This window comes from Petromyzon marinus, unplaced genomic scaffold, assembly GCF_048934315.1.
Source record: "Petromyzon marinus isolate PM22_M1 ecotype Great Lakes invasive population unplaced genomic scaffold, UKy_Petmar_22M1.pri1.0 PM_Scaffold_57, whole genome shotgun sequence".
Classification (NCBI taxonomy): Eukaryota; Metazoa; Chordata; class Hyperoartia; order Petromyzontiformes; family Petromyzontidae; genus Petromyzon; species Petromyzon marinus.
The window spans coordinates 45,371-69,486 of NW_027423579.1; the positions used below are offsets into that span (position 1 = coordinate 45,371).

Sequence of the window (24,116 nt, forward strand, 5' to 3'; positions counted from 1 at the left end):
TTTTATATAGACGACTATACAAGGCAGGGTCTATCCGCTGCTGGATGAAGGCCTTCCCAGGCCCACACAATCTCTTAGGCTTCCCGTGACATCCCATCTCAGGAGCCCATCGCATCGCTCCGTTTCTCCCTCGCCATCCCTCAACATCTCTCGCTGGCCCGCGGCCCCACACCTTACACGCGATCGCGTAGCGCCCCCTCGTGCCGAGACAGCTGAGTCTGGGTCACCACTCGCCTACGACTATGACGAAGATTCCCACCCCCCCCGAGTAGCCTTGAACAGACTGTTGGGTGCGAATTGCTGTTAGCGAGCACCTATGAAGCCCGGAAGAGCACACTTGGTGGGTTGGTTGGCCAGCAACCAAGCCCGGCCGCCTTTGTCTCCCGAGTTTGCACGTCGCACCAGGAACTCATTTGAGGCTGAGTCGACCTAGGCGATGTCCAGGACCGGTTCAGATAATTAATCGTCACTGGTGTTGGCCGTGAGCGGGAATCGAACTGGGGCCGCCGGGTTTGTAGCGCAGCGCGCTACACGACCGCTCCCCACACTCTCACACACACTCTCACACACTCTCACACCAATTCGCGACACCAAACGGCATCCACGTCAGCTATGGATGCGAACTCGTGACTTCAGTTCCCGCTATGGCAACCGCAGCTGAATCCCAGAGCGAGGCGTGCACGTGTTTGGTGTTCGACTGCCGCTCACGGCCATCACCACCGGTGACGACTAATTATTAGCCTCCCCGTAGGTCGACTCAGCCTCAAATTAGGTTACCTGGTGCGGTGTGTAAACATCGCCACTCATGGAGACAAAGGCGGCCAGGCGTGGTGCTGGCTACCTGCCCCCTCGTGCGCTGCACCGACAACAGTCTATTGAGGCTGTACAGGGGATCTTTGTCTTTGTGTGTAGGTCGACTCAGCCTTAACAGAGCACCCGGTACGCATTAGCATTGGGGAGACAAAGGCGGTCGGGCGTGGTATTGGCCACCCCCCCCCCCCCCCCCTCGTGTGCCGTGCCGGCCTTCATCGACCCTCAGCACTTGCCCCAAACAGCCTGTCAGAGGTTATACGGGCGGGGGGAGGTGCCTTTGTCCTTGTCGTGCGTTTAAATCGGATTGCGTCGTCGACTCGAGCTGCACGTTAATCGATCCGCATCTCCCCGGACCGGATCCCGCCCCGGTCCTCCATCCCCCTCCTCCCGCCACCGATATTTAAATCCCCGCGGCCAAGGGTGGGGATCCAGGATTGCAGGAACTCGGCCCCGTCGAGCGTGGGGGGAGGTCAGCACCCCCGGGACACGCGGGGCCAAAAGCGACCGAGAGAGCGAAGGGGATCGGGAGGGTGACCGGGAGGGGGACCGGGAGGGTACCAGGGGGGAGCGAGGGGGGTCACGGCGGGCATGGCGATGGGCGTGCTGAGCCTGCGTGAGTTCGCGACTGGGGCTGAGTTCTACGAGGAGTCGCGGAGAGCGGAGAGCTTCGCTGCGTCGGCCCGCGACGGGGGCTGGGATCCTGCGCAGGTGAGCGGGAGGGGAGGGAATGATGGGGGGTGGAGCAGCGCGTGGATCCCACACAAAGGCAAAGATTCCACCCCCCCCCCCCCCCACGTATAGCCTTAACAGACTCTTGGGGCAAGTGCTGTTGGCGAGCGGGCACCTAAGAAGGCCGGCACGGCACACGAAGGGGTGGGTGGCCAGCAACCACGCCCGGCCGCCTTTGTCTCCCGAGTGGCGATGTTTACACATCGCACCAGGTACCCATTTGAGGTTGAGTCGACCTAGGGACGGCCCAGGACTGGATCATCGTCATTGGTGTTGGCCGTGAACGAAAATCTAACTCGGGTTCGTCACCGGGTTCGTAGTGCAGCGCGTTGATCGCTACCGCTCCACACAAACCGTGTAACACACACACACCCTGTACCACACACACACACCATGTATCACACACACACACCATGTATCACACACACACACCATGTATCACACACACACACCCTGTACCACACACACACCCTGTACCACACACACACCCTGTGCCACACACACACACCCTGTACCACACACACACACCCTGTACCACACACACACACCCTGTACCACACACACCACACACACACACACCACACACACACATCCTGTACCACACACACACCCTGTACCACACACACACACACACACCCTGTACCACACACACACACACACACCCTGTACCACACACACCCTGTACCACACACACACACACCCTGTACGACACACACACACACCCTGTACCACACACACACACACCCTGTACCACACACACACACACACCCTGTACCACACACACACACACACCCTGTACCACACACACACCCTGTACCACACACACACACACCCTGTACCACACACACACCCTGTACCACACACACACCCTGTACCACACACACACACACCCTGTACCACACACACACACCCTGTACCACACACACACACACCCTGTATCACACACACACACCCTGTACCACACACACACACCCTGTACCACACACACACACCCTGTACCACACACACACACCCTGTACCACACACACACACCCTGTACCACACACACACACCCTGTATCACACACACACACACCTTGTACCACACACACACACACCCTGTACCACACACACACACACACCCTGTACCACACACACACACACACCCTGTACCACGCACACACACCCTGTACTACACACACACACCCTGTACCACACACACACACCCTGTACCACACACACACACCCTGTATCACACACACACACACACACCCTGTATCACACACACACACACACCCTGTATCACACACACACACTCCCTGTACCACACACACACACCTTGTACCACACACACACACACCCTGTACCACACACACACACCCTGTATCACACACACACACACACCCTGTATCACACACACACACACCCTGTACTACACACACACCCTGTACCACACACACACACCCTGTATCACACACACACACACACCCTGTATCACACACACACACTCCCTGTACCACACACACACACCTTGTACCACACACACACACACCCTGTACCACACACACACACCCTGTATCACACACACACACACACCCTGTATCACACACACACACTCCCTGTACCACACACACACACCTTGTACCACACACACACACTCCCTGTACCACACACACACACCTTGTACCACACACACACACACACTGTACCACACACTCACCCTGCCCATCGCTGCGCGCCGTACAGATGGCTGCCGCCGGGTTCGTGTGCCTGGAGCAGCAGCAGCCGGGAGTCGACGTCACGGCGCGGTGCTTCTTCTGTCTGCTCGAGGTTCGAGGCTGGATCTCTGGGGACGATCCCAGGTGCGCCGAGACACACGAAGGGGCCCCCTAATCCCTCTGGGGTTGATCAAATGATTTAGCACTTTGGGGGGGGGGGGGTGGGGGGGGGAGTCGCCAGCCACGAGACACTGACAACATCGAAGCCCTTGCTCGTCTCGGGGGCAGGCGAGACGGTGGGGGGGGGGGGGGACACCAGGGAATATTCATGTAGAAGGACAGCGAGCATTTTGATTTTGTATCTGTCAATATAATTTATAAATGTTCAACCAGATTCTTAGAGAAATCGTGTTACTTTGTATTGGTTATTGCTCTGATTTAATAGGATCGTACAAGTATACAAAAATCGGTTTGAATTTGCAATTGTTGGTATCCGAGGCGAGCCCGCTACCTAGGACTGCTCGGCTTGTACTTGGCAGTGTTTAGAGCGTCGCAACATCACCTTTGCACAAGCCACCGCACCTGTCCACCCTCTCCCGCCCCCCCCGCATCCCCTCTCCCCATCCCCCAGGCAGGTGCACGCGCTGCGCTCCCCCGCGTGCGCGTTCCTCGCTCTGCGCACACCGTACGCCATCCTCCCCGTCGAGGAGTTCCTGCGCCTGGAGCTTCAGCGCGCGCACAACTACGTGGTGAACGACGCAAGGAGCCACCCCCCCCCCCCCTCCTCCTCCTCTACGCAGGGGGGGTCCTGCGTTACCCAGCACTGTGGAGGCATTAGCGAGGATTGGTGGATCGCACACAGATGCGGTGACACTTCCCCATGGGGCACCGTGAAGTCTCGCCAGGAGGATGCGTTGCAGCAAATGTGCCCTCCACCTATCCAATCTCGTGACCCTATGACCCTGTGCCCCTATGACCCCGTTGTGACAGAGGGAGATGGAGCGCCGCTTCCTGCACGAGTTCATGGACAGCGCGGCCACCGTACGGCTCCACATGGAGCGGTTCATCCGCTAGGGGAGGGGGAGTGGGGGCAGGGGGGGGCACTTGGTCATAATCAGCACCCCTGTTCCACCGACTCTATAATCATTACTAACCTGATAACTAACCTTATAAACCTTACCCAGCTAAGCCTGTAATCATAACTCATACCCTGTGATCTTAACTCTGAATCTAGCTGTGTGATCCTAACCCCCTTAAGCCTCACTTCAACCCTAACTCTAACCACAACGCCAACACTTTATATCCATTATCTCCTAACTCAATGCCCCACAATATCTCTAATCCTAACCCTAACCCCAGCTCTATCTTACCCGATCACTAACCCCAACCCTGACCCTGCCCGCCTGCCCGCCCAGTGCTCGCGTGCTCCCACTCGTTCTTATTTGGGGTCCTAGACTGCCGTCCCCGTGACCCCGGGCCCCACTGTGACTGAGCCTATGGGCCCCAATAAAGTTTCTCTTGCACTGACATTCCTGCGTTTGCCACCTCTTACTAAAGCCCAACGGCAGTCCGCGACAATCTGCCTCCTTCCCGTGTCTGTCCCTCCACAGAAGAAACACACATGCAATTGCTTAGTTTAACAAGTAGGCTTTCACAACCGATATTATCCCTAATTTTTTGGGACATAGATCGCGTAAATATAAATGTATCATTCAACCCGCCACCACCCGACACAGCCAATTCGTGAGGTTCCTCACGGAAACAACATGCCAATAAGTTATTAGTTGAACCCACAACATTTACATCCCATCAGCCACACGGTCGTTTGGGCGGGGGTGGAGACAGTGAAGCATTGGTTCAAGATACTTCTCAGACCTTGAAACCAGTGGTTCTTAACCGTTACTGCAGCCTTGCACCAATTTGGTCATCTCAATTCTTTAAAAAATGATGTTAATAAATGGATAAGTTTGATGAAACAAAGTAGTTGCACGTATGTGCCCGTGCTTAATTTGTGTTTCGATTATTTACCTTCTAAAAAAATCTGGCACGTCTTGCACCCCCAAAAATGGCGTCTTGCACCCCCAAAAAGGGCATCTCGCACCCCCAGGGTGTGCGTGCACCCCAGGTTTAGAAGAACCACTGCTCTAAACGAAGACAAACTCTCCTGAATTGAATCGGCCAAGAAACGCAATACAGGACCCTCGTGAAAAAAATCCTCGACTCGGCGAGAATGTTCTTGGTAAATGGCGTCATCCCAACAGATGGCAGCACTGAATGGGGATTCTTAAATCCATCTTTTTGTGGAGCCTTGAGTGTCGCCCCCCCCCCCGTATGCCTGTGCGTGGTGCTGGGTTAGCTCTGGCTGTCTCCAAAGAGACCAAATAAAACAAACGCTGAAAGTTTCGAAATGTCCATATGCAGCAGAGCCCTTCTGGAATAAATAAAAAAAGGATTGAGACTAGATGGAGGCTTCCGAAGGTAAAAGGGGTGTTGATTTTAAATCAAGACGCACCTCGCACATCAATGCAATGCCACGTACGGTTGCGAAATGCGTTCCATAGATCATCGCGCACCTCCGTTATTGTCAATCTCCTACCCATTGGATGAAGGCCTCCTCACGCCGTGTCCATACCGTGTCAACCCACAGGTTTAACCCGTATTAAATCTTGACTTAAAACTTTCGTGATTGCAGGAATTCATATTCTTGGGTCTTTCGGTAAATTCACGTAGATAGGTTCAAAGAAAATAACTAAAAACTCTAATGTTTCGATCGCAACACAAGCAGTCATACACAGGAGAAATTATTTGAACCTATCTACGTGACTTTACCGAAAGACCAAAAAAATATGAATTCCTCCAGTCACGAAAGCTTTAAGTCAAAATTTAACCGCCTCTACGGGGAGAGTTTTCACACAACTATTAGATCTTTAAATAAACTTCGAGACAAGAAGGCTCATCTGATCGAGTCGCTCGCATTTCTGAAGAGATGCCGCGACGCTAAGGTAATACCGATCTCCTTTACACTGACATCTGCTGCTGACACTTCTCCCAAACCTTTTTACAAGGATTCATGTCTGCATTAACAACATTATCATAGTATGTTTTTTGTTTGCATTTTGACTGCAGGTATTGTGGTTAATGCAGGGATGAATCCTTGTAAAAAGGTTTCAGTTTTGTTACCATAAAAAAGGGGAAAAACCCTATTATTATATTTTGGTACTGGCAAAGGAGGTTCAAATCAGTAAAGATGAGCGCTTTGAGCTTTCGCAATTAAAAAAGAGAGATGATATGGTCATCCTCTCAGCCGACAAGGGCAATGCCACAGTCATCATGGACAAAACCATATACAATAACAAAATTCAGGACCTACTTGATGATGGTAGCTTTACCAAAATTAAAAGAGATCCCACCAACCGCCTCGTTACGAAAACCAACAATATCACTGATTCGACATCGTTGATCGAACCAACCAAGCGGTTTTCCTTAAAACCCTCTGCTGCTAGACCACCCAGATTGTATGGCTTACCAAAAATCCATAAAGAAGGGACACCCCTTCGTCCTATCGTCTCCACCATTGACTCACCCACCTACAAACTGGCCCAAATTATGTCTGAGATCTTACAACCATTCACTGGTATGACCACCTCAGCTGCACTCAACTTACTTGGTATCGTTAATTAAGGACATCTCACTATCTCCAGGTGATTTGCTCGTTAGTTTCGATGTGATCTCTGTTTACCAAAGTTCCTGTGATTGACACGATTGCAATCATTGAAGATTTGGTACAACAAGGACTGAATGCTGATGTACCGGCCCTGGTGAGACTGCCTCACCAACACTTACTGCACCTGGAATGGAACATTCTACAAACAAGTTGAAGGTACCCCAATGGGTTCTCCCTTATCTCCAGTTGTAGCCAGTGTTTTCATGGAAAACAATTTTGAGACAGATGCCATCCAGGCATCCACTCTACATCCGTCTTTGTCGAAGAGGTACATAGATGACACGTTCGTCATCTGGCCACATGGCTGACCAGCTCTGAACCAATTCCTCAACCACAACAATTCCATACACCCAGCCATCAAATTAACCAAGGAGTTGGAAAAGGATGGAAAGTTACCATTCTTGGATGTTTTAATTGAAAAGAGACCAGATGGCTCAATGGGATACTCTGTCTACAGGAAAGCTACCCATATGGATGCCTACCTAAAACCTGACTCCCACCACCATCTATCCCAGAAGAATTCCCTCATCAAAACTCTACACCATAGAGCTCGATGTATTTCCGACCGTTATCACCTAGCCCGTGAACTGGAACACGTACACCAAGCTCTCAAGATGAATGGATATTCAGACAACACAATCCGTAAATCTATCACCCCAACCGTTCGGTAATAACCATCTAAGGACCCAATCAAAACCATAACCTTGCCATACATAGCAGGGGTCACTACAAATGATTTCCAAAATCATGAGCAAACACAAAATCCAGGTTTGATTTAATACAGTACATACAATTCGTGATCTGATCCCATCTGTGAACGATGTGATCCCTGACATGCAATACCCCGGCGTCTGCAAACTAAGCTGTGTCTGTGGCAGTCGTTACATTGGAGAAAACTAAGCGACATGTCTCGAACCGTGTTCGTGAACACGGTCGGACCAATACCTTGGCCGTGGCTGACCATTGTTTTAATGTGGTGGGCTCACACGAAATTGATTTCTCTAAGATTAAGGTACTACCAACAGTGCAAGCCCACTGGCTATCAACAAAGATTCTTTCATGAAGCCATCCATAAATATACACACAGACACAATTTCAACCGAGAAGATGGGTACAATCATTGGAAGGACGTTATTAACCAGTTTAAGTCATAACTGGCTGTGATGTTTCCATCCTACCTTCCGATGTTAGTAGTTATTTTCGACTCTCTGGTTTTACATTAACAGGTCAAATGTCTTATTTACATTAACAGGTTAAATGTCTCACACTAACGCAGCCGCCGCTGCACGTTTTCCTCGATGTGGCGGTGGCTCTGCGATCTTACATTGACATGCTAATCTCTCACAATGCAATGGCCACCTCCGCGCCCTCGTCGTGAAGGTGGCTCTGCGATCTTACATTGACATGCTAATCTCTCACAATGCAATGGCCACCTCCGCGCCCTCGTCGTGGAGGTGGCTCTGCGATCTTACATTGACATGCAAATTTCTCACTTTAACATCACAAGCTCCGCCCACTTCGTTTACGACCGCTTGGGCTACACCCATTTAAAACTTTTAAAAACAGCCTGCTTCGGCAGTTTTCCCGATATTTTTTTTCTCCTGATGACGATTGCTTGTGTTGCGATCGAAACGTCGGTAGTTTTTATTTTTATTTTCTTTGACCCTATCTACGTGACTTTACCGAAAGACCCAAAAATATTAACCCGTATTCTTGTACAGGGAAATTTAGTTTTTAGTTTCAATACGGGCAAATAAACAAACATTTATTTCTTTGTGTTTCTCCCTAGCGATGGGACTTTGTAGGATGAACGTTGAGATTTATAATAAGGATCAATAAGGATCTAAATTGTTATGTAATAAGCTAGGGGGGGCACTGATAATTTCAGGGCTTGACAGGTGTGCGTGTCTGTCGTGGGGGTTGTTTGACCATACTTCACCACCCCACCCTCACCCTTTCGGCCAATGCGTGCTGATGTGCAGCTCCGGGCTCTGTTGTTCGCCCACAATCCCTTCCCCTGCACCAAATCTCGCCCGGGGTCGAGGTCCCTCCCAGGGGGGTCCCCCAGGGGGTCGCCTCGCGGGCAGGGAGGGGAGGGAGCGGCTGTTTACCTTCGCCCGGGGTAACGGCGTCGCTACCCCCCCCACCATCCCTCCCTCTGCTTCTCTCCACCCGCACGATCTCTCCGCTGTCTCCTCGGGTGCTCTCCACCCCTCCACTGCCATCATCATAATCATCATCATAATCATCATCATTCCCCCCACTCTTAATCTCGCTCGCCCGAGGACGAGAGGAGACGCAGCCATGCCGAGCAGCACCGGGGAGCCGGGCCGCGCGGTACTGAGGCAGCGCGGGCGGGCGCGCGGGCGGGCGGGCGGGCGGGCGGGGGGACCAGGCAATAGCGCAGGCTTCGTCTCGGCATAGGCCCGGCGGAGCGTGATGAGTTGTAGCGGCCGGGGTGCGGGGATGAGAGAGAGGAGTGTGAGGTGAGGAGAAGCGCGGGGGAGGGGAGGATGAGGTGAGGTGAGGATGAGGTGAGAACTGCGCACGAGGAGACGGTGAGGGGAGAGAGATAAGAGTGAGATGAGGCTGAGTTGCGAGGCGTGTTGAGTGAGGCGAGATGAGTGGAGTGTGGTGAGTGGTGGTGATGGTTAAGGTGAGGGCGAGGAGAGAGAGAGGGTTTAGCAGCGAGCGAGTCGGGCTCGCGTGTTGTGTTCGCCCGCCCGCAGGGAGACGTGGACCTGCAGTCTCTCGACTCGCGCTCCCCCTCGCCCGACCCCGCCACCAACTTGCGCCGAGCCTCCTTCAAGGTACAAGTCTCTGTGTGTGTCTGCCTGTGTGTCTGTCTGTGTGTCTGTCTGCCTGTGTGTCTGTCTGCCTGTCTGTGTGTCTGTCTGCCTGTGTGTCTGTCTGTGTGTCTGCCTGTGTGTCTGTCTGTGTGTCTGTCTGCCTGTGTGTCTGTCTGTCTGTGTTTCTGTCTGCCTGTGTGTCTGTCTGCCTGTCTGTCTGTCTGCCTGTGTGTCTGTCTGTGTGTCTGTCTGTGTGTCTGCCTGTGTGTCTGCCTGTGTGTCTGTCTGCCTGTGTGTCTGCCTGTGTGTCTGTCTGCCTGTGTGTCTGTCTGCCTGTGTGTCTCTCTGCCTGTGTGTCTGTCTACCTGTGTGTCTGCCTGTGTGTCTGTCTGCCTGTGTGTCTCTCTGCCTGTGTGTCTCTCTGCCTGTGTGTCTGTCTACCTGTGTGTCTGCCTGTGTGTCTCTCTGCCTGTGTGTCTGTGTGTCTGCCTGTGTGTCTGTCTGTCTGTGTGTCTGTCTGCCTGTGTGTCTCTCTGCCCGTGTGTCTGTCTACCTGTGTGTCTGCCTGTGTGTCTGTCTGCCTGTGTGTCTCTCTGCCTGTGTGTCTCTCTGCCTGTGTGTCTGTCTACCTGTGTGTCTGCCTGTGTGTCTCTCTGCCTGTGTGTCTGTCTACCTGTGTGTCTGCCTGTGTGTCTCTCTGCCTGTGTGTCTCTCCGCCTGTGTGTCTCTCTGGCTGTGTCTATCTGCCTGTGTGTCTGTCTGCCTGTGTGTCTCTCTGCCTGTGTGTCTCTCCGCCTGTGTGTCTCTCTGGCTGTGTCTATCTGCCTGTGTGTCTGACTGCCTGTGTGTCTGACTGCCTGTGTGTCTCTCTGTGTATCTCTGCCTATGTGTCTCTCTGTGTGTATCTCTGCCTGTGTCTCTCTGCCTGTGTGTCCTGTGTGTCTCTCTGCCTGTGTGTCTCTCTACCTGTGTGTATCTCTGCCTGTGTGTCTGACTGCCTGTGTGTCTCTCTGCCTGTGTCTCTCTGCCTGTGTGTCTGACTGCATGTGTGTCTCTCTGCCTGTGTGTCTCTCTGGCTCTGTCTATCTGCCTGTGTGTCTGACTGCCTGTGTGTCTCTCTGCCTGTGTGTCTCTCTGGCTGTGTCTCTCTGGCTGTGTGTCTCTCTGCCTGTGTGTCTCTCTGCCTGTGTGTCTGTCTACCTGTGTGTCTGCCTGTGTGTCTCTCTGTCTGTGTGTCTGTCTGCCTGTGTGTCTCTCCGCCTGTGTGTCTCTCCGCCTGTGTGTCTCTCTGGCTGTGTCTATCTGCCTGTGTGTCTGTCTGCCTGTGTGTCTCTCTGCCTGTGTGTGTCTCTGCCTGTGTGTCTCTCCGCCTGTGTGTCTCTCTGGCTGTGTCTATCTGCCTGTGTGTATGTTTGCCTGTGTGTCTGTCTGCCTGTGTGTCTGACTGCCTGTGTGTCTGACTGCCTGTGTGTCTCTCTGTGTATCTCTGCCTATGTGTCTCTCTGTGTGTATCTCTGCCTGTGTCTCTCTGCCTGTGTGTCTCTCTGCCTGTGTGTCTGACTGCCTGTGTGTCTCTCTGCCTGTGTCTCTCTGCCTGTGTGTCTCTGCCTGTGTGTCTGACTGCCTGTGTGTCTCTCTGCCTGTGTGTCTCTCTGGCTGTGTCTCTCTGGCTGTGTGTCTGACAGCCTGTGTGTCTCTCTGCCTGTGTGTCTCTCTGCCTGTGTATCTGACTGCCTGTGTGTCTCTCTGCCTGTGTGTCTCTCTGCCTGTGTGTCTGACTGCCTGTGTGTCTCTCTGCCTGTGTGTCTCTCTGCCTGTGTGTATCTCTGCCTGTGTCTCTCTGCCTGTGTGTCTCTCTGCCTGTGTATCTGACTGCCTGCGTGTCTCTCTGCCTGTGTGTCTATCTGCCTACGTGGGGAGTGGCGGTTTAGCGGCTAGAGTTACGCTGCGCCACGAACCCAGCATCCCGGGTTAAATTCTCGCTCATGGCCAACACCCAGTGACGATTATCTGAACTGGTCCCGGGCCTCCCCTAAGTCGACTCAGACTCAAATAAGTACCTGGTCCGGTGTGTAAATATCGCCACTGGGGAGACAAAGGCAGCCGTGCGTGGTGTTGGCCACCCACCCCCTCGTGTGCCGTGTTGGCCTTTATAGGCGCTCGCTAACAGCACTTGCCCCAACAGTCTGTTAAGGCTACACGGGGAGAATCTTAGTCTTTGTGTGTGTCTCTCTAACTGCCTGCCTGTCTATCTGTAGGTGATGTCGAATGCTGACCACGAACTCTTCCTTTGCTACTTTTCAGAGCAAGAAGTCCACCAAGGGAAGCAAAAAGTTGTCCAAGTCCACCAGTAAGTTCCACCTGCGCCGCTCAGCCTGGTTGTCTCTCACTCTGCAAGGGCGTGTGTATGAAAAACAAAAGAACATACCCCGTGCTGGCTTTGCGATCTTATGAGGAGGTGGTGTGGCCAGAACCACAGCCGCCTTTGTCTCCACAGTTTGGATGATCGCACGCTGCATCAGCTAAGACTTCATTGACCTTCAAGAGGTCAAGGGCTGGTCTAGATATTGGTTCGTTGATGGGAGTCTGCGTATGATTGTGTGCGTGTGTGAGTATGATTGTACGTGTGAATGGGTGTGTTTATGATTGTTGTGTGGAGTGGTGGTGCAGTGGTTAGTGCACTGCACTACGAACCTGACAACCCGAGTTTGATTCTCGATTATAAGTGTCAAATATCTGAACTGGTTCTGGGCCTTTCCTAGGTCGACTCGGCCTCAAATAAGTACCTGGTACGATGTGTAAACATCGCCACTTGGAAGATAAAGGCGGCCAGTTGTGGAGCTGGCCACCCACCCCTTCGTGTGCCGTACCAGCCTTTATAGGTGCTCGATAATAGTACTTGCCCCAAGAGTCCATTAAGGGCTGTATAGCGGATCTCTGTTTATGATTGCGCAGTGGTTATGGCACTGTACTATGAGGGCAGAGGGGCGACGCTCACAACAGCAAGCGGAGCACCGTGCAGATAAAACGCAGCAAGTTGGTAGTGGAAAGCACAGGTGGTGCATCTATCAATCATCTCAGTCAGTCAACCCACAATACCTGGGTCTGTCCTGTGACCTTTCAGCAGTGAGCCTTTCACACTTCACGTCGCCTCAGGGTGCACCTAGCCTGGCACAGTTGCCATGGTGACATCATCTCCACTTGGCGGCAAATGGCGGTTGTTGTTCTGCCACGTATCTGCCGTTGCCACGCCGTCGTGAGGCGTGTCTTGTGTTGCTGGGTCGTTGTTGTTGTTGTTGTGGTTCAGGGTCCCCTTATGAGGGTGGAGTCCCTCGCGGCAGCGCCTGGCGCTCACTCCCCGGCTCGGTCACCGCGTACGCCGAGCCCATGGGGACCCGGACACCACGGCAGATGTGGCTGCACTCACTCCGCCAGGGCAATGGTGAGCCGGCCCACGGCGGCCCCTCTCCTGCTTGTCCCCTTACTAGTCCCCCTGCTAGTTCCCCTGCTTGTCCATATGATAGTCCTTACCATAGTTTACCTGCTAGCCCACCTGCTAGTCCACATCTGAGTCCACCTGCTTGTCTCCGTGCCAATCCCTCGGCTAACCCTCCTCCACGCTAACCCCTGGCTGGCATTGCCACCAGCCCGTCGTTCCCACAGACTGCACCGCGCGTGACAGCGATTGTGACGTGTGCGCACGTGTGACACACGCAGGGCTCACTCAGTCCCTGAAGAGGCCGGGCTTCGAGAGCGCGGGGGGCGCGGGGGGCACGGGGAGCGGAGTCCCTGACTACCTGAGAGAGGCGCTGGGCATGACTAGGCCCCGGCACGCGCGCTCTTCTCACACCGGTGGGCACCACGGCAGCGCTGTTGTGACACCGTCACACTGCTTGTCTGTCTTTGTGTGATATAGGGGATGTGGTGCAAACTGTGAGTGTGGTGTGTAGTGTGGCGTCTACACGTATGTATGTCTGTGTTTGTGTGCAAGTGTTTGTATGTCTCTATGTCTATCTGCCTCTGAGAGGCCACGGTGAGACTTAGATGGCCCTATAGGGATGAGTGCATGTGTGCGTGCGTGTGCGCAGGCTACGTGCCGGGAACCCCCGACTACAAGGAGCGTGAGGCGATGTACGACGAGATCCTGGAGCTGAAGAAGGCGCTGACAGCTGAGCGCGCGGCGCTGGAGACGACGCGCACGCGAGCCCGGCGCCTCGAGGCCGAGGGGGCACGCAAGGACAAGCAGCTGGAGCAGCTGCTGATGCCACAAGCGCAGGTCTGGAGGAGACTCGGTGACACGTGCACAGAGAGGGAGACGGGGAGAAGGAGAGAGGGAGACACAATTATAAGACGCATCCACACAGATACAAACAACAACAGCTGCCACCTGCCAGTGGTGTCACCACGATGCTTGTGCCAGGCTAGGTGCACTCTGAGGCTGTCACATGAAGTGTGCAAGGCTTGCTGCTGGCAGGATCTCATGGGACAGACCCAGGTGCTGTGGGTTGACTGACTGAGATGATTGACAGATGCACCACCTGTGCTCCCCACTGCCAAATTGCTGTGTTTTCGCCACAGTCACACACACACAACTACACACAGACACACACACACATGCAACTGCGCAAAGACGCAGGCAATTATGCACATACAATTAGATGCAGATACACAGACAACTATACACAGACACACACGTGCCTGTGCGTACGCACACACACAATCACATGCACAAACACACATAACACACACCCGCAGGTACACACGCGCACACGTGTGTACCTGTGGGTGCCCACACCTCCACTGACAAGTGTGCCGTGTGTGATGACCAGGGGTCGGAGTTCACCCGCAGCCTGGTTGACCGCAAGAGGGAGTCCGGAGCGGTGAGGCTGCCAGACACATCGTGCCCAATTAACGAAACCATTCAGTCGCACTCAGACGGTGGCCCTGCTCGAGTGGCCGAGTGTCACCTCGCCTGCCCCCTCTCCCTCCCCGTCTGTCCGTCTCCCAGGTGATTAACGGCCTCAAGCAGAGGGTGCTCAAGCTGGAGCAGCAGTGCAGGGAGAAGGACACGGCGCTGACGTGAGCAACATCGCCACGGCCACCACCGCCTCCTCCTCCTCCTCCCTCTACCAGCCACCCTCCCCTTCCCTCCCTCCTTCCCACCATCCTCTCCACTCAAATCCTCTGTGATTTATATTTGCTTCATTGCTGAACTTGTTATGCTATTGCTTTTGTCATTGTGGTAACCCAGGTCACTCTTGCAAATGAGAATCTATGCTGGTTTCTATAGTTCTCACCTGGTTACGCAAAATAAACTTGAAACTTGATCCCCTTCCTCCTGCACCCCTCCTACCTCATACCACCCCCCTACACCACCCCTTACACCCACCCCCCTACTCCCGCCCCCTTCTCTTCCCGCCTCCCTTGCACCTGTGTGGTGCCCATGCATGTGTCTTTGCCCATGTGTTTGCGTGTTTGTCTGCCCATGTGTGTGCGTGCGTGCGTGTGTGCTGGATGCTCATATGCTGGATGCGCGTGACCCAGGCGTCTGCGGGAGGATGTGCGCTGCACCAGCCTGGAGGAGATGCGCGTCGCAGCGGAGACCTACCTGCTGGAGGTCCCTCCCTCCCTCATTTTCTTGCACAAAATAAACAATTTATCTACCAATTAATTTGACATGAAATGCCGAATAAATTGGAGGACTCCATTCAGCAGCACGGGATTAAACATCGACTTAAAGGCTGTGACATATTCCTGCTTCCCCTCCCTCCCTCTCCTTCGCTCTGTCTTTCTTTTCGTCCTCCAATGGTGGTGAGCTTGCTGGTGTGGGGAACGGTGGTGCAGCGGTTAGCGCGCTGCGCTACAAACACGGCAACCCGGGGTTCAATTCCCGCTCACGGTCAACACCAGTGACGATTATTTGAATCGGTCTTGGGCCTCCCCTAGGTCCACTCGGGCTCAAATGAGTACCTGGTGCGGTGTGTAAACATCGCCACTGGGGAAACAATGGCAGCTGGGCGTGGTGCTGGCCACCCAGCCCATCGTGTGCCGTGCCTGCTTTCATTGGTGCTCGCTAACAGAACTTGCTCCTAAAATCTGTTAAGACTACACGGATGATCATCGGTGAAGATGAACATGCTGGTGATGGTGGTTAGGATGATGATGGTGGTGAGGATGGTTGAGGATGGGTGAGGATCGGTGCCCTCTCTCTGCAGATCGACCGGTTGAGGGAGGCGCTTGCTGCCGCGGCTCTGACCCCAGCAAAGTACGTACAGTGGGCGACGTGGCGAGATGGACGCATGCAGCGTGTGGTCCTCTGGGTCGTAGTTTTGGTGGTCGCGGCACTGGTGGTTGCAGTGATTGTTGTTGTTGTTGAGTTATTTTAGTGGTGGTTTCAGTTATTGTGGTTGATGGGCTTGTAGCAATTGTTTAGTTGTGGTCGTTGTAATTGTTGTTATTGGGTGTCAGAATCTTTTATCTTTATTTAGACTGGAGAGGAATCCGATAAGATATAAAACTCTGTTTCACAGATGTCCAGTAGGGGCGAGTCAGCAAGTTAAAGTGGAAGCGAGTAACTAAGTATGCAAGTAACTCAAAATAAATGTAAACAAAGTCGACAAGCTCATACATTCCTCATAATAAACGTTTTTGGGTTAGATCGCGTTATTTATAAATGTGTCGTAACCCTCCACCACCCGACACGGCCAATCAGCAAAAAAAGTTGACTACTTTAGCCCACCGGTGTGTTGAAGAGTGAATCCACAACATTTTCAATTTTTGAGTACGACGTTTCGCTGGTAATTACATCCAGCATCATCGGGCAATTTGCCAGAATGGTGAAGCCCTCCACTTGCTCCCGGTCTTTAAATAGAGCAGCAGGGTGACGTCACCATTCCTGCTAACTTTTCAACACTAAATGCAACCTTGCAGTTGTCGTGGTTGTATTGATTGATGAGCTATGGCAGTGGTATTGGTTACCGTGGCATTGTTGCCATGGCAACGATTGCTTGTGTTGGTTGTAGTAGGGAAGGAGGCGCTGCAGGGCGGCACAAGGAGGAGGCGTTGGGTGCCGCGCTGCGCCGCCTCTCGGAGAAGCACGCGCTGGTGCAGCAGGACAATGCCCGACTGCGCTCCGAGCTCAGCATCGCACACGCAGCTCCGCCGCCAGTACCACCGCCAGCACGGCCACACGCGGGGACCAGTGGCAACACCGCACCGCAGCAGCAGCAGCAGCAGCCCGGTCAGGCCAGCACCACCCGGCATCACCGGCACCACCCGGCACCACCCAGTACAACCCAGCACAACCCAGCACCGCTCGGCACCGCTTAGCACCGCCCAGCACTGCTCAGCACTACATCACTGGCAGTCTTGATTGTTGTTAATGTTGTTGTTGTTGTTTCAGTGCCACGCGAAGCTGGGAACCGCACCGTATCGGCTCGCCGCGCGACAGTGCTTGAGGAGGTGACCCCGTCACTCGCCATGCTCACCGTGCTCACCACACTCACCACACTCTCCTTACTAAACATTCCACACTCACCACATTCTTTATTCTGGGTGGTTGAACAGGGTTCTTGGTCACCTCGGTCATTGCCAGACATCACGTGTGTGTGTGTGTATCTGTGTGTGTGTGTGTCTTTGATGGCTGTACCAGAGGAGAGAGTGGAGAGTTTTCCATGCCTGGGTAGGGTACTCATGGCCGGCTCCGGTTTGACAGCAGAGGTTTTACTCCACATCAGTCGAGTGGGATTATTATTTCATCAGCTGCGTAACGCTGTGTGGAAGCTCTCTGGTCTGTCGCTCCACACGAAGCTTCAGGTTTTGTCGGCCATGGCCATGCCCTCCCTTCTCTATCCTCTGCCTATGATCCATTCTGGGTTTAACCAGGCTGGATTGTGTGAGGAGCTCACAAATCCTTGAACGATCTGGACTAAGTCCCATCGGTGAGCTCCTCCGGCAGGCAAGGCTGTGTTCGCTGGGTCATGTAGCCCGCATGCCCAGCCACCGCATGCCCAAGCAGCTTCTGTTTGGCCACATAGAGGGGGCTAAACGGGCACTGCACAGGCTAGAGAAGAGATGGAGTGATGTGGTACAGGAGGATGTGGAGGTGAGTGGACTTGCCAATGACTTGTACCAGTAGTGTTAAAATCGGCCTCTGGGGAGGAGGCTCATGAAGGATGCTAATGGGCAGTTGGAGGCAGTCGCCCTCCAGCACCAACAGGCGGCAGAGGAGCAATGCACAACAAGTTGGCACAGTAGAGGGCACAGGTGGTGCAGGAGCCAGTCATCTCAGTCAGGCAACCCGTGCCACCTGGGTCTGTCCCGTGACCTCCTGCCAGCGGTCATTTGACTGTTCACGTGGCCTTAACATGCACATAGCCTGGCACAAGCGCCGTGGTGATTTCACTACCAATACCCGCCACGAATGGCGGGTATTGGTATTGGTCTCCATATGGAGCGGTGCTGCACCGGTTAGTGCAGTGCGCATTGAACCTGGCCAACCATAGCCAACATCGTGACGAATATTGAACTGGTCCTCGGCCTGCCTGCCCTAGGGCGACTCGGCCTTTAATGAGTACCTGGTGCGCTAAACATTAGCATTGGGAAAACAAAGGTGGCCGGGCATGGTTGCTGGCCAGTCTTCATAGGTGCATACTAACAGCACTTGCTCCAACAGTCTGTCAAGGCTATACGTGGAGGGGGCGGGTCTTTGTCTTTGTGCGTGTAGGGTGCTGCTGGTGCGGGTGGTGAGGACGGGCAGGACGCGGTGCGTCTGCATGGCGCCGTGCGGCGTCTCAAGGAGGACAGGCGTGCGCTGCAAGGAGAGCTCGCCCAGAGGGAGTACGTGTGCACAAAGACAAAGAAACCCCATGTAGCCTAGCACACGCTGTTGGGGCGAGTGCTGTTAGCGAGCACCTATGAAGGCCCGGCACGGTGCAGACACACGGTGGGAGGTTGGTGTAGCCAACACCACGCGTGCCCACCTTTGTCTCCCCAGTGGCAATGTTTGCACACCTCACGAGGTACTAATTTAAGGCTGAGTCGCCATAGGGGAGGCCCAGGACCGGTTCAGATAATTGTCACCGATATTGGCCAATGCGATGCACTAACCACTGCGCCACCACTTCCCATGTGTACACACACGTATTCACACACGCATGGACACACGTGAAAACATGTGTCCACACGTATATACACACACACACACGTATAGAAGTGTTTGAACACACGTACACACGTACGAACCCTCATAGGTGCTCGCTAACAGCACATTGCCCCAACAGTTTGTTGAGGCTATATGGGGACTCTTTGTCTTTGACAGCAAGGAGATCCAGAAGCTGAGGCGGGCAACCTCTGATCTGGAAGTGGAAAATAAGCGACTGTCGGTGCGACACGCGGAGGAGCAAATGCGGTGAGAGGAGACACAGGGACGCGCGTAGGTGGGGTGTGTGGAGGGGCTGGTGCGTGTCTGTGTGTGTATGTGCGTGTACATGTGCGCGCTGTCCTCTGGCCTTGCACAGAGAGGAGGTGCGGGCTCTTCAAGAAAAGTTGCGGTGTGTGGAGCGGGAGCTTGAGGAGGAGCGGAGACGTGGGGAGGAGCGGAGACGTGGGGAGGAGCGGAAACACAGAGCGGTGTGTACTCAGCTCGGGACACAATGGCTGCTCAGAGTAACTCGCCACGTTACATTTGGTTTTTCACTCAAGAGCGGTGCAGCCCTCCCTCCGTGTGAGGGAGCGGCCCGTGGAAGCGAATATCACAGAGCTACCTCTTAGAGCCCTTATTCAAATGACCTCAGGTTCACAAACAGCCATGAGGGGAACGGGTGGGGGGGGAGACAGGTTCACGCCCCCTGACCCCACAGCGACATCACCCCCGGTTCGTTCGTCTCGCAGGAACGCGACCTAAGCCCCGCCACTGCTGGCACCGTGAGCCAATCCCGGCACAGCTCTTCAGACTCGCAGGGATGCAACGGCCAATCGAGGCAAAGCTCTACGGACTCGCGGAGACCGAGCGGCCAATCACGGCACAGCTCTCCACAGTCGGACAGGGGCAGCCGATCGCGGCCGGGCTCGGCGAGTCCCGAGCGAGGAAGTGGACGGAGCGGTGCCGCTCAGCGGGCGAGGAGAGCCGAGGCAGCTGTGGCAATCCAGCGGCAGTGGCGACGCCACCGCAATAAGGTGAGGGGGGGACGCACTCTCACCATGGCACCATCGTCAGAGTAAAGCACGGGTGGGAGTGAGGCACGGGTGGGAGTGAGGCGCGGGTGGGAGTGAGGCGCGGGTGGGAGTGAGGCGTGGGTGGGAGTGAAACGCGGGTGGGAGTGAGACACGTGTGGGAGTGATGCACGGGTGGGAGTGAGATGTGGCTGGAAGTGAGGCACGGGTGGGAGTGAGGCACGGGTGGGAGTGAGGCACGGGTGGGAGTGAGGCGCGGGTGGGAGTGAGGCGCGGGTGGGGGTGAGGCGCGGGTGGGAGTGAAACGCGGGTGGGAGTGAGGCACGTGTGGGAGTGATGCACGGGTGGGAGTGAGGTGTGGCTGGAAGTGAGGCACGGGTGGGAGTGAGGCACGGGTGGAAGTGAGGCGCGCGTGGGAGTGAGGCGTGGGTGGAAGTGAGGCGTGGGTGGGAGTGAAACGCGGGTGGAAGTGAGGCACGGGTGGGAGTGAGGTGTGGGTGGAAGTGAGGCGCGGGTGGGAGTGAAGCGCGGGTGGGAGTGATGCATGGGTGACAGTGAGGTGTGGCTGGAAGTGAGGCACGGGTGGGAGTGAGGCACGGGTGGAAGTGAGGCGTGGGTGGGAGTGAAACGCGGGTGGGAGTGAGGCACGGGTGGGAGTGAGGCGTGGGTGGAAGTGAGGCGTGGGTGGGAGTGAAACGCGGGTGGAAGTGAGGCACGGGTGGGAGTGAGGCGTGGGTGGGAGTGAGGCGCAGGTGGGAGTGAGGCACGGGTGGGAGTGAGGTGTGGGTGGAAGTGAGGCACGGGTGGGAGTGAGGCATGGGTGGGAGTGAGGCGTGGGTGGGAGTGAGGCACGGGTGGGAGTGAGGCGTGGGTGGGAGTGAGGCGCGGGTGGGAGTGAGGTGTGGGTGGGAGTGAGGCATGGGTGGGAGTGAGGCGTGGGTGGAAGTGAGGCACGGGTAGGAGTGAGGCGTGGGTGGGAGTTAGGTGTGGGTGGAGCTGGGGGTGTGCATTACTCATGCATGGCTCTCGCTTTGTGTTGCAGGAGAAGAGTGACGAGATCGACGAGGTGAGTGTGTGCGTGTGTGCATGCAGTTTGTGTGTACACACATTCTGTGTGTGTTAATACCTTGTGTGTGCATGCCTTGCGTGAACACTCATGCCATGTGTGTATGTGTGCATTAGGCAGCACAGCTGATCCAGTCTGTGATGCGAAGCCACGGAACTCGACGCCGCCTCCTCATTGAGCAGGTAGCGGCACAAACACAAAGGTCCCCCGTGTAGCCTTTAGCGAGCTGCACTTATGAAGACCAGCACGGCACACGAGGGGCTGGTGTGGCCAGAACCGCACTTCCCGGCCTCTTCAAGCCTCGTGTAATGTTTGCATACTGCACCAGGTACTCGTTTCAGGCTGAGTCAACCTAGGGGAGGCCCCAAGACTGGTTCAGATAATCATGATATTTTTTTTTTGCCCGCGAGTGGAAATTTGTCTCGGGTCGCCGGGTTCACAGCGCAGCACACGAACCGCTGCACACGCCGGTGCGCACGAGACCCTCGCGCCGTTCTGACCACAGGAGGAGGCCCACGAGCGCGTGGGACGCCGATGCGTCCACGGGCAACCGCGTGCTCGGCAAGTGGAGACCCTGCACGCTCCGATGTTGTAATCCAAGTCGAAGTGATCTCCAATTGAGCAGTGAGGCATTGGTGCTCATCTCCCGTTTACGGCCCTGAGCCACTGGTGAAATTCCTCATTCCTGTGGCAGGGGTGAGTATGTCCGTAGGGCAATTCACTGTCGACTTACCCACAAAGTGGTACTTATTGTATCAACCCCGGAAGGATGATGGGCCGAGTCAACCCATAGCCAGGATGTGAGCTCGCAGCATTCCGATTGCCAGCCGCTCGCTCTACCACTGAGCCACCGGGCCGGTTGTGTCCAGAGTCAACGCGCTGAATAGTGCCATAGCCGGAGTCCTCCCGTTGTTTTCGTTCTCGGGAGCTCAGACCAAGCCCCGCTTGGCTGTGATTGGCTGTGACGTGCAGGGATGAGAGGAGGGTCCCTCACGCACGGTCCGCTCCTCCTCTCTTCCAGGGCCCCGGCTACGCCGCAGAGGAGGGGGCAGACCCATCCATCATTCTCATCCAATCGGCTGTCAGGGCTCACATCGCAAGGCGTGCCCAGCTGGAAAACAGGTAGCCAATCAGGAGGCTTCCTGTGCCGTGCACCTTTCCCTTATGATGGTATGACGATGTCTTGTGTTGGTATTATGATGGTATGATGATGGTGGTGCTGATATGGTGATCGTATGATGATCCATTGTGTTGGTATGATGAGCCCTGCCCCGTCTGATCTCTCTGCACTCCTTTTCTTATGGACAGAGCCCAGGCCGAGCCGACCTCAAAATTCACACCGTCGCCAACCGGTGAGGAACACAACCACACCAACGATCCTTCCACCGTTTAACACTCACCAGTCGCTCACCGCTAACAAAGACCTCGCACTCATCCTGGACTCCCCATTACGCTGAGACGCGTGCTGTCTGCACGCACGCGCGCTCTCTCGCTCTCCGCACGCCCGGCAGGTGCGTGGGAGCAGCGTGGTGGGGTGTGCTGCGATATCGGAACCTGCTTTGCTTGCTATGCAGCGCACTTTGTCCTGTGCTGTGTACTATGCCAGGTGGTTTGCACTGCACTGTGCTATGTGGTGTGCTGTGCCGTGTGCAGGCTATGCAGTGGATACGGTGGCGACCACTGCGCGGCTGGCACTGTGAAGGCCATGCCCCCCCCCTCTGACCCCTTCCCCCGCTCCTCCCGTGTGTGAGGGCCCCCCCCCCACTCTCTGGTGCAATAACCGCGGAGTCCTCGGTGAATTGGTGATGACGCCGATTGCGGGTGATGATTGGACAGGGTGTGTGATGCTGATCGGATTGCGTTTGCACTGGCGGTGAGAGTCACATTCCAAATAAATTGAGTTGGCTGTTTCCGCTCCTCTCGCTGCTCTCCGTGTGTGGATTGTGTCTTTCCCCTCTGGCTCTGTGGAGCTGCTGTCTCCTCCACAGAGTGAATCTGGACACGTGTTTCCCAGTCGGCCCTGGGCTATGGACACGGTGCAGTCCTGTGCAATAAAGTTCAATACAACACCGGTAGCAGATCTCGGCACAAACGAACTCCTGCCACCCGAACACAGATGCAAGGTCAAACACGGCCCGGTGGACACCCTAGTTAAACGTTTTAAGTCGAGTTTGTTTAACCAGGTGAGAAGTCAAGAGACCAGGATGAAGCTCATTTGCACGATAGATGTCGGGCATTCGTCTGCTACCAGACGTTGATTGCTGCTTTATAATCCCAATCGAGTAATCTGCGGCGTAAATTTTAAATTTGGCAAATTTGGACCCCAACGCCGGCACACAATAGCCTCCTCTTGCGAACGACATCACGGGATCTTTAACATCCGCTGTGAAGCGGGAAGTGCGCAGCATTACGACTATTACTGTGGCTATTACACCCACAGTAATAACCAGGAAGGCCTGTCAGATTCGAACCGTGAACCTCTGCAACAAGTGATCAATGCGTCACCGCTGAATCACGTCACCACCTTCGAGTGACTCAAACCATCATGCCTCCGAGGTCGATAAAAATTAGGTAGCACTTAAGTCAGTAGTGGTTGCCTATGCATAGACTCGCACCTGCCATAGGAATGTGAAATTTCACAATTGGTTCAGGGCTGTAGACAGAAAGAGGGGCACCATTTCCTCGATGCTTATTTGAGTAGGAGATCAACATCACCTTTATCCTGGCCACCTCTGTGACCTCCAAGCACATGGGGTTCAGATCGATGCTGTGATGGGTTATCCCCGAAGTGGGATGAGTGATGAGGAGTTTGTTCACTGATGAGGAGACCCGCGTGTGCTTCAATGAAGAGGGCGGTTTGTGAGCAGCTTGGGATCCACTGTTTTGGAGGCCAAGCGCCAGGCGGCCAGCAGCTAACAGCACCATCAAAGTTGTAATTTAAGTGAGTGTGGTAACTATTACAAGAGCTTGGGAAATTATGGAAGGGAATTCTAAAGTGGAGCAGTGCACGGGAAGAAGCAGAGAATCGAGGTGAGTGGGTGAATGAGTGCGTCGATGTGACCTGCAGTGTGGTGGTTGACCACAAGTGTGGATGAGACGAGGACTTGAGGACTTCCTGGGTAAATA

At 54.6% G+C, this 24,116-nt stretch overlaps 2 protein-coding genes across 4 annotated transcripts; both read left to right on the plus strand.

Moving 5' to 3' along the window:
- The first annotated feature begins 1,369 nt into the window (after positions 1-1,369).
- LOC142923491 (baculoviral IAP repeat-containing protein 5.2-like) lies at positions 1,370-4,767 on the plus strand. Its single transcript, XM_076064635.1, has 4 exons — positions 1,370-1,521; positions 3,267-3,382; positions 3,870-3,987; positions 4,229-4,767. Exons 1-4 carry the CDS (start codon positions 1,402-1,404, stop codon positions 4,310-4,312), a joined length of 438 nt encoding a protein of 145 aa, XP_075920750.1. The 5' UTR covers positions 1,370-1,401; the 3' UTR covers positions 4,313-4,767.
- A 4,323-nt stretch (positions 4,768-9,090) lies between these two features.
- Positions 9,091-22,917, plus strand: LOC116949672 (IQ domain-containing protein E). 3 transcript variants are annotated; one of them, XM_032967234.2, is made up of 21 exons: positions 9,091-9,299; positions 9,692-9,772; positions 12,056-12,101; positions 13,059-13,193; positions 13,469-13,603; positions 13,840-14,027; positions 14,581-14,631; positions 14,760-14,830; positions 15,296-15,368; positions 15,967-16,016; positions 16,774-16,991; positions 17,154-17,212; positions 18,477-18,589; positions 19,071-19,160; positions 19,270-19,381; positions 19,643-19,927; positions 20,967-20,990; positions 21,107-21,172; positions 22,012-22,112; positions 22,299-22,342; positions 22,644-22,917. In XM_032967234.2, exons 1-21 carry the CDS (start codon positions 9,267-9,269, stop codon positions 22,688-22,690), a joined length of 2,022 nt encoding a protein of 673 aa, XP_032823125.2. In that variant the 5' UTR covers positions 9,091-9,266; the 3' UTR covers positions 22,691-22,917. The 3 variants fall into 3 exon arrangements, with proteins under 3 accessions (XP_032823125.2, XP_032823126.2, XP_032823127.2); XM_032967235.2 differs by having other exon boundaries at positions 16,777-16,991; XM_032967236.2 differs by lacking the exon at positions 9,091-9,299 and adding an exon at positions 9,327-9,448.
- The last annotated feature ends 1,199 nt before the right edge of the window (positions 22,918-24,116 follow it).

Excerpts from the sequence above, each read along its gene's own strand:
- LOC142923491 (XM_076064635.1), top strand. The coding sequence starts at position 1,402 with ATGGCGATGGGCGTGCTGAGCCTGCGTGAGTTCGCGACTGGGGCTGAG. Across the intron at positions 1,522-3,266 it reads GGGGCTGGGATCCTGCGCAG|ATGGCTGCCGCCGGGTTCGT; the intron begins GTGAGCGGGAGG and ends CGCGCCGTACAG. Across the intron at positions 3,988-4,228 it reads AGCGCGCGCACAACTACGTG|AGGGAGATGGAGCGCCGCTT; the intron begins GTGAACGACGCA and ends CCGTTGTGACAG.
- LOC116949672 (XM_032967234.2), top strand. The coding sequence starts at position 9,267 with ATGCCGAGCAGCACCGGGGAGCCGGGCCGCGCG. Across the intron at positions 14,028-14,580 it reads TGCTGATGCCACAAGCGCAG|GGGTCGGAGTTCACCCGCAG; the intron begins GTCTGGAGGAGA and ends TGTGATGACCAG. Across the intron at positions 19,161-19,269 it reads CACGCGGAGGAGCAAATGCG|AGAGGAGGTGCGGGCTCTTC; the intron begins GTGAGAGGAGAC and ends GGCCTTGCACAG.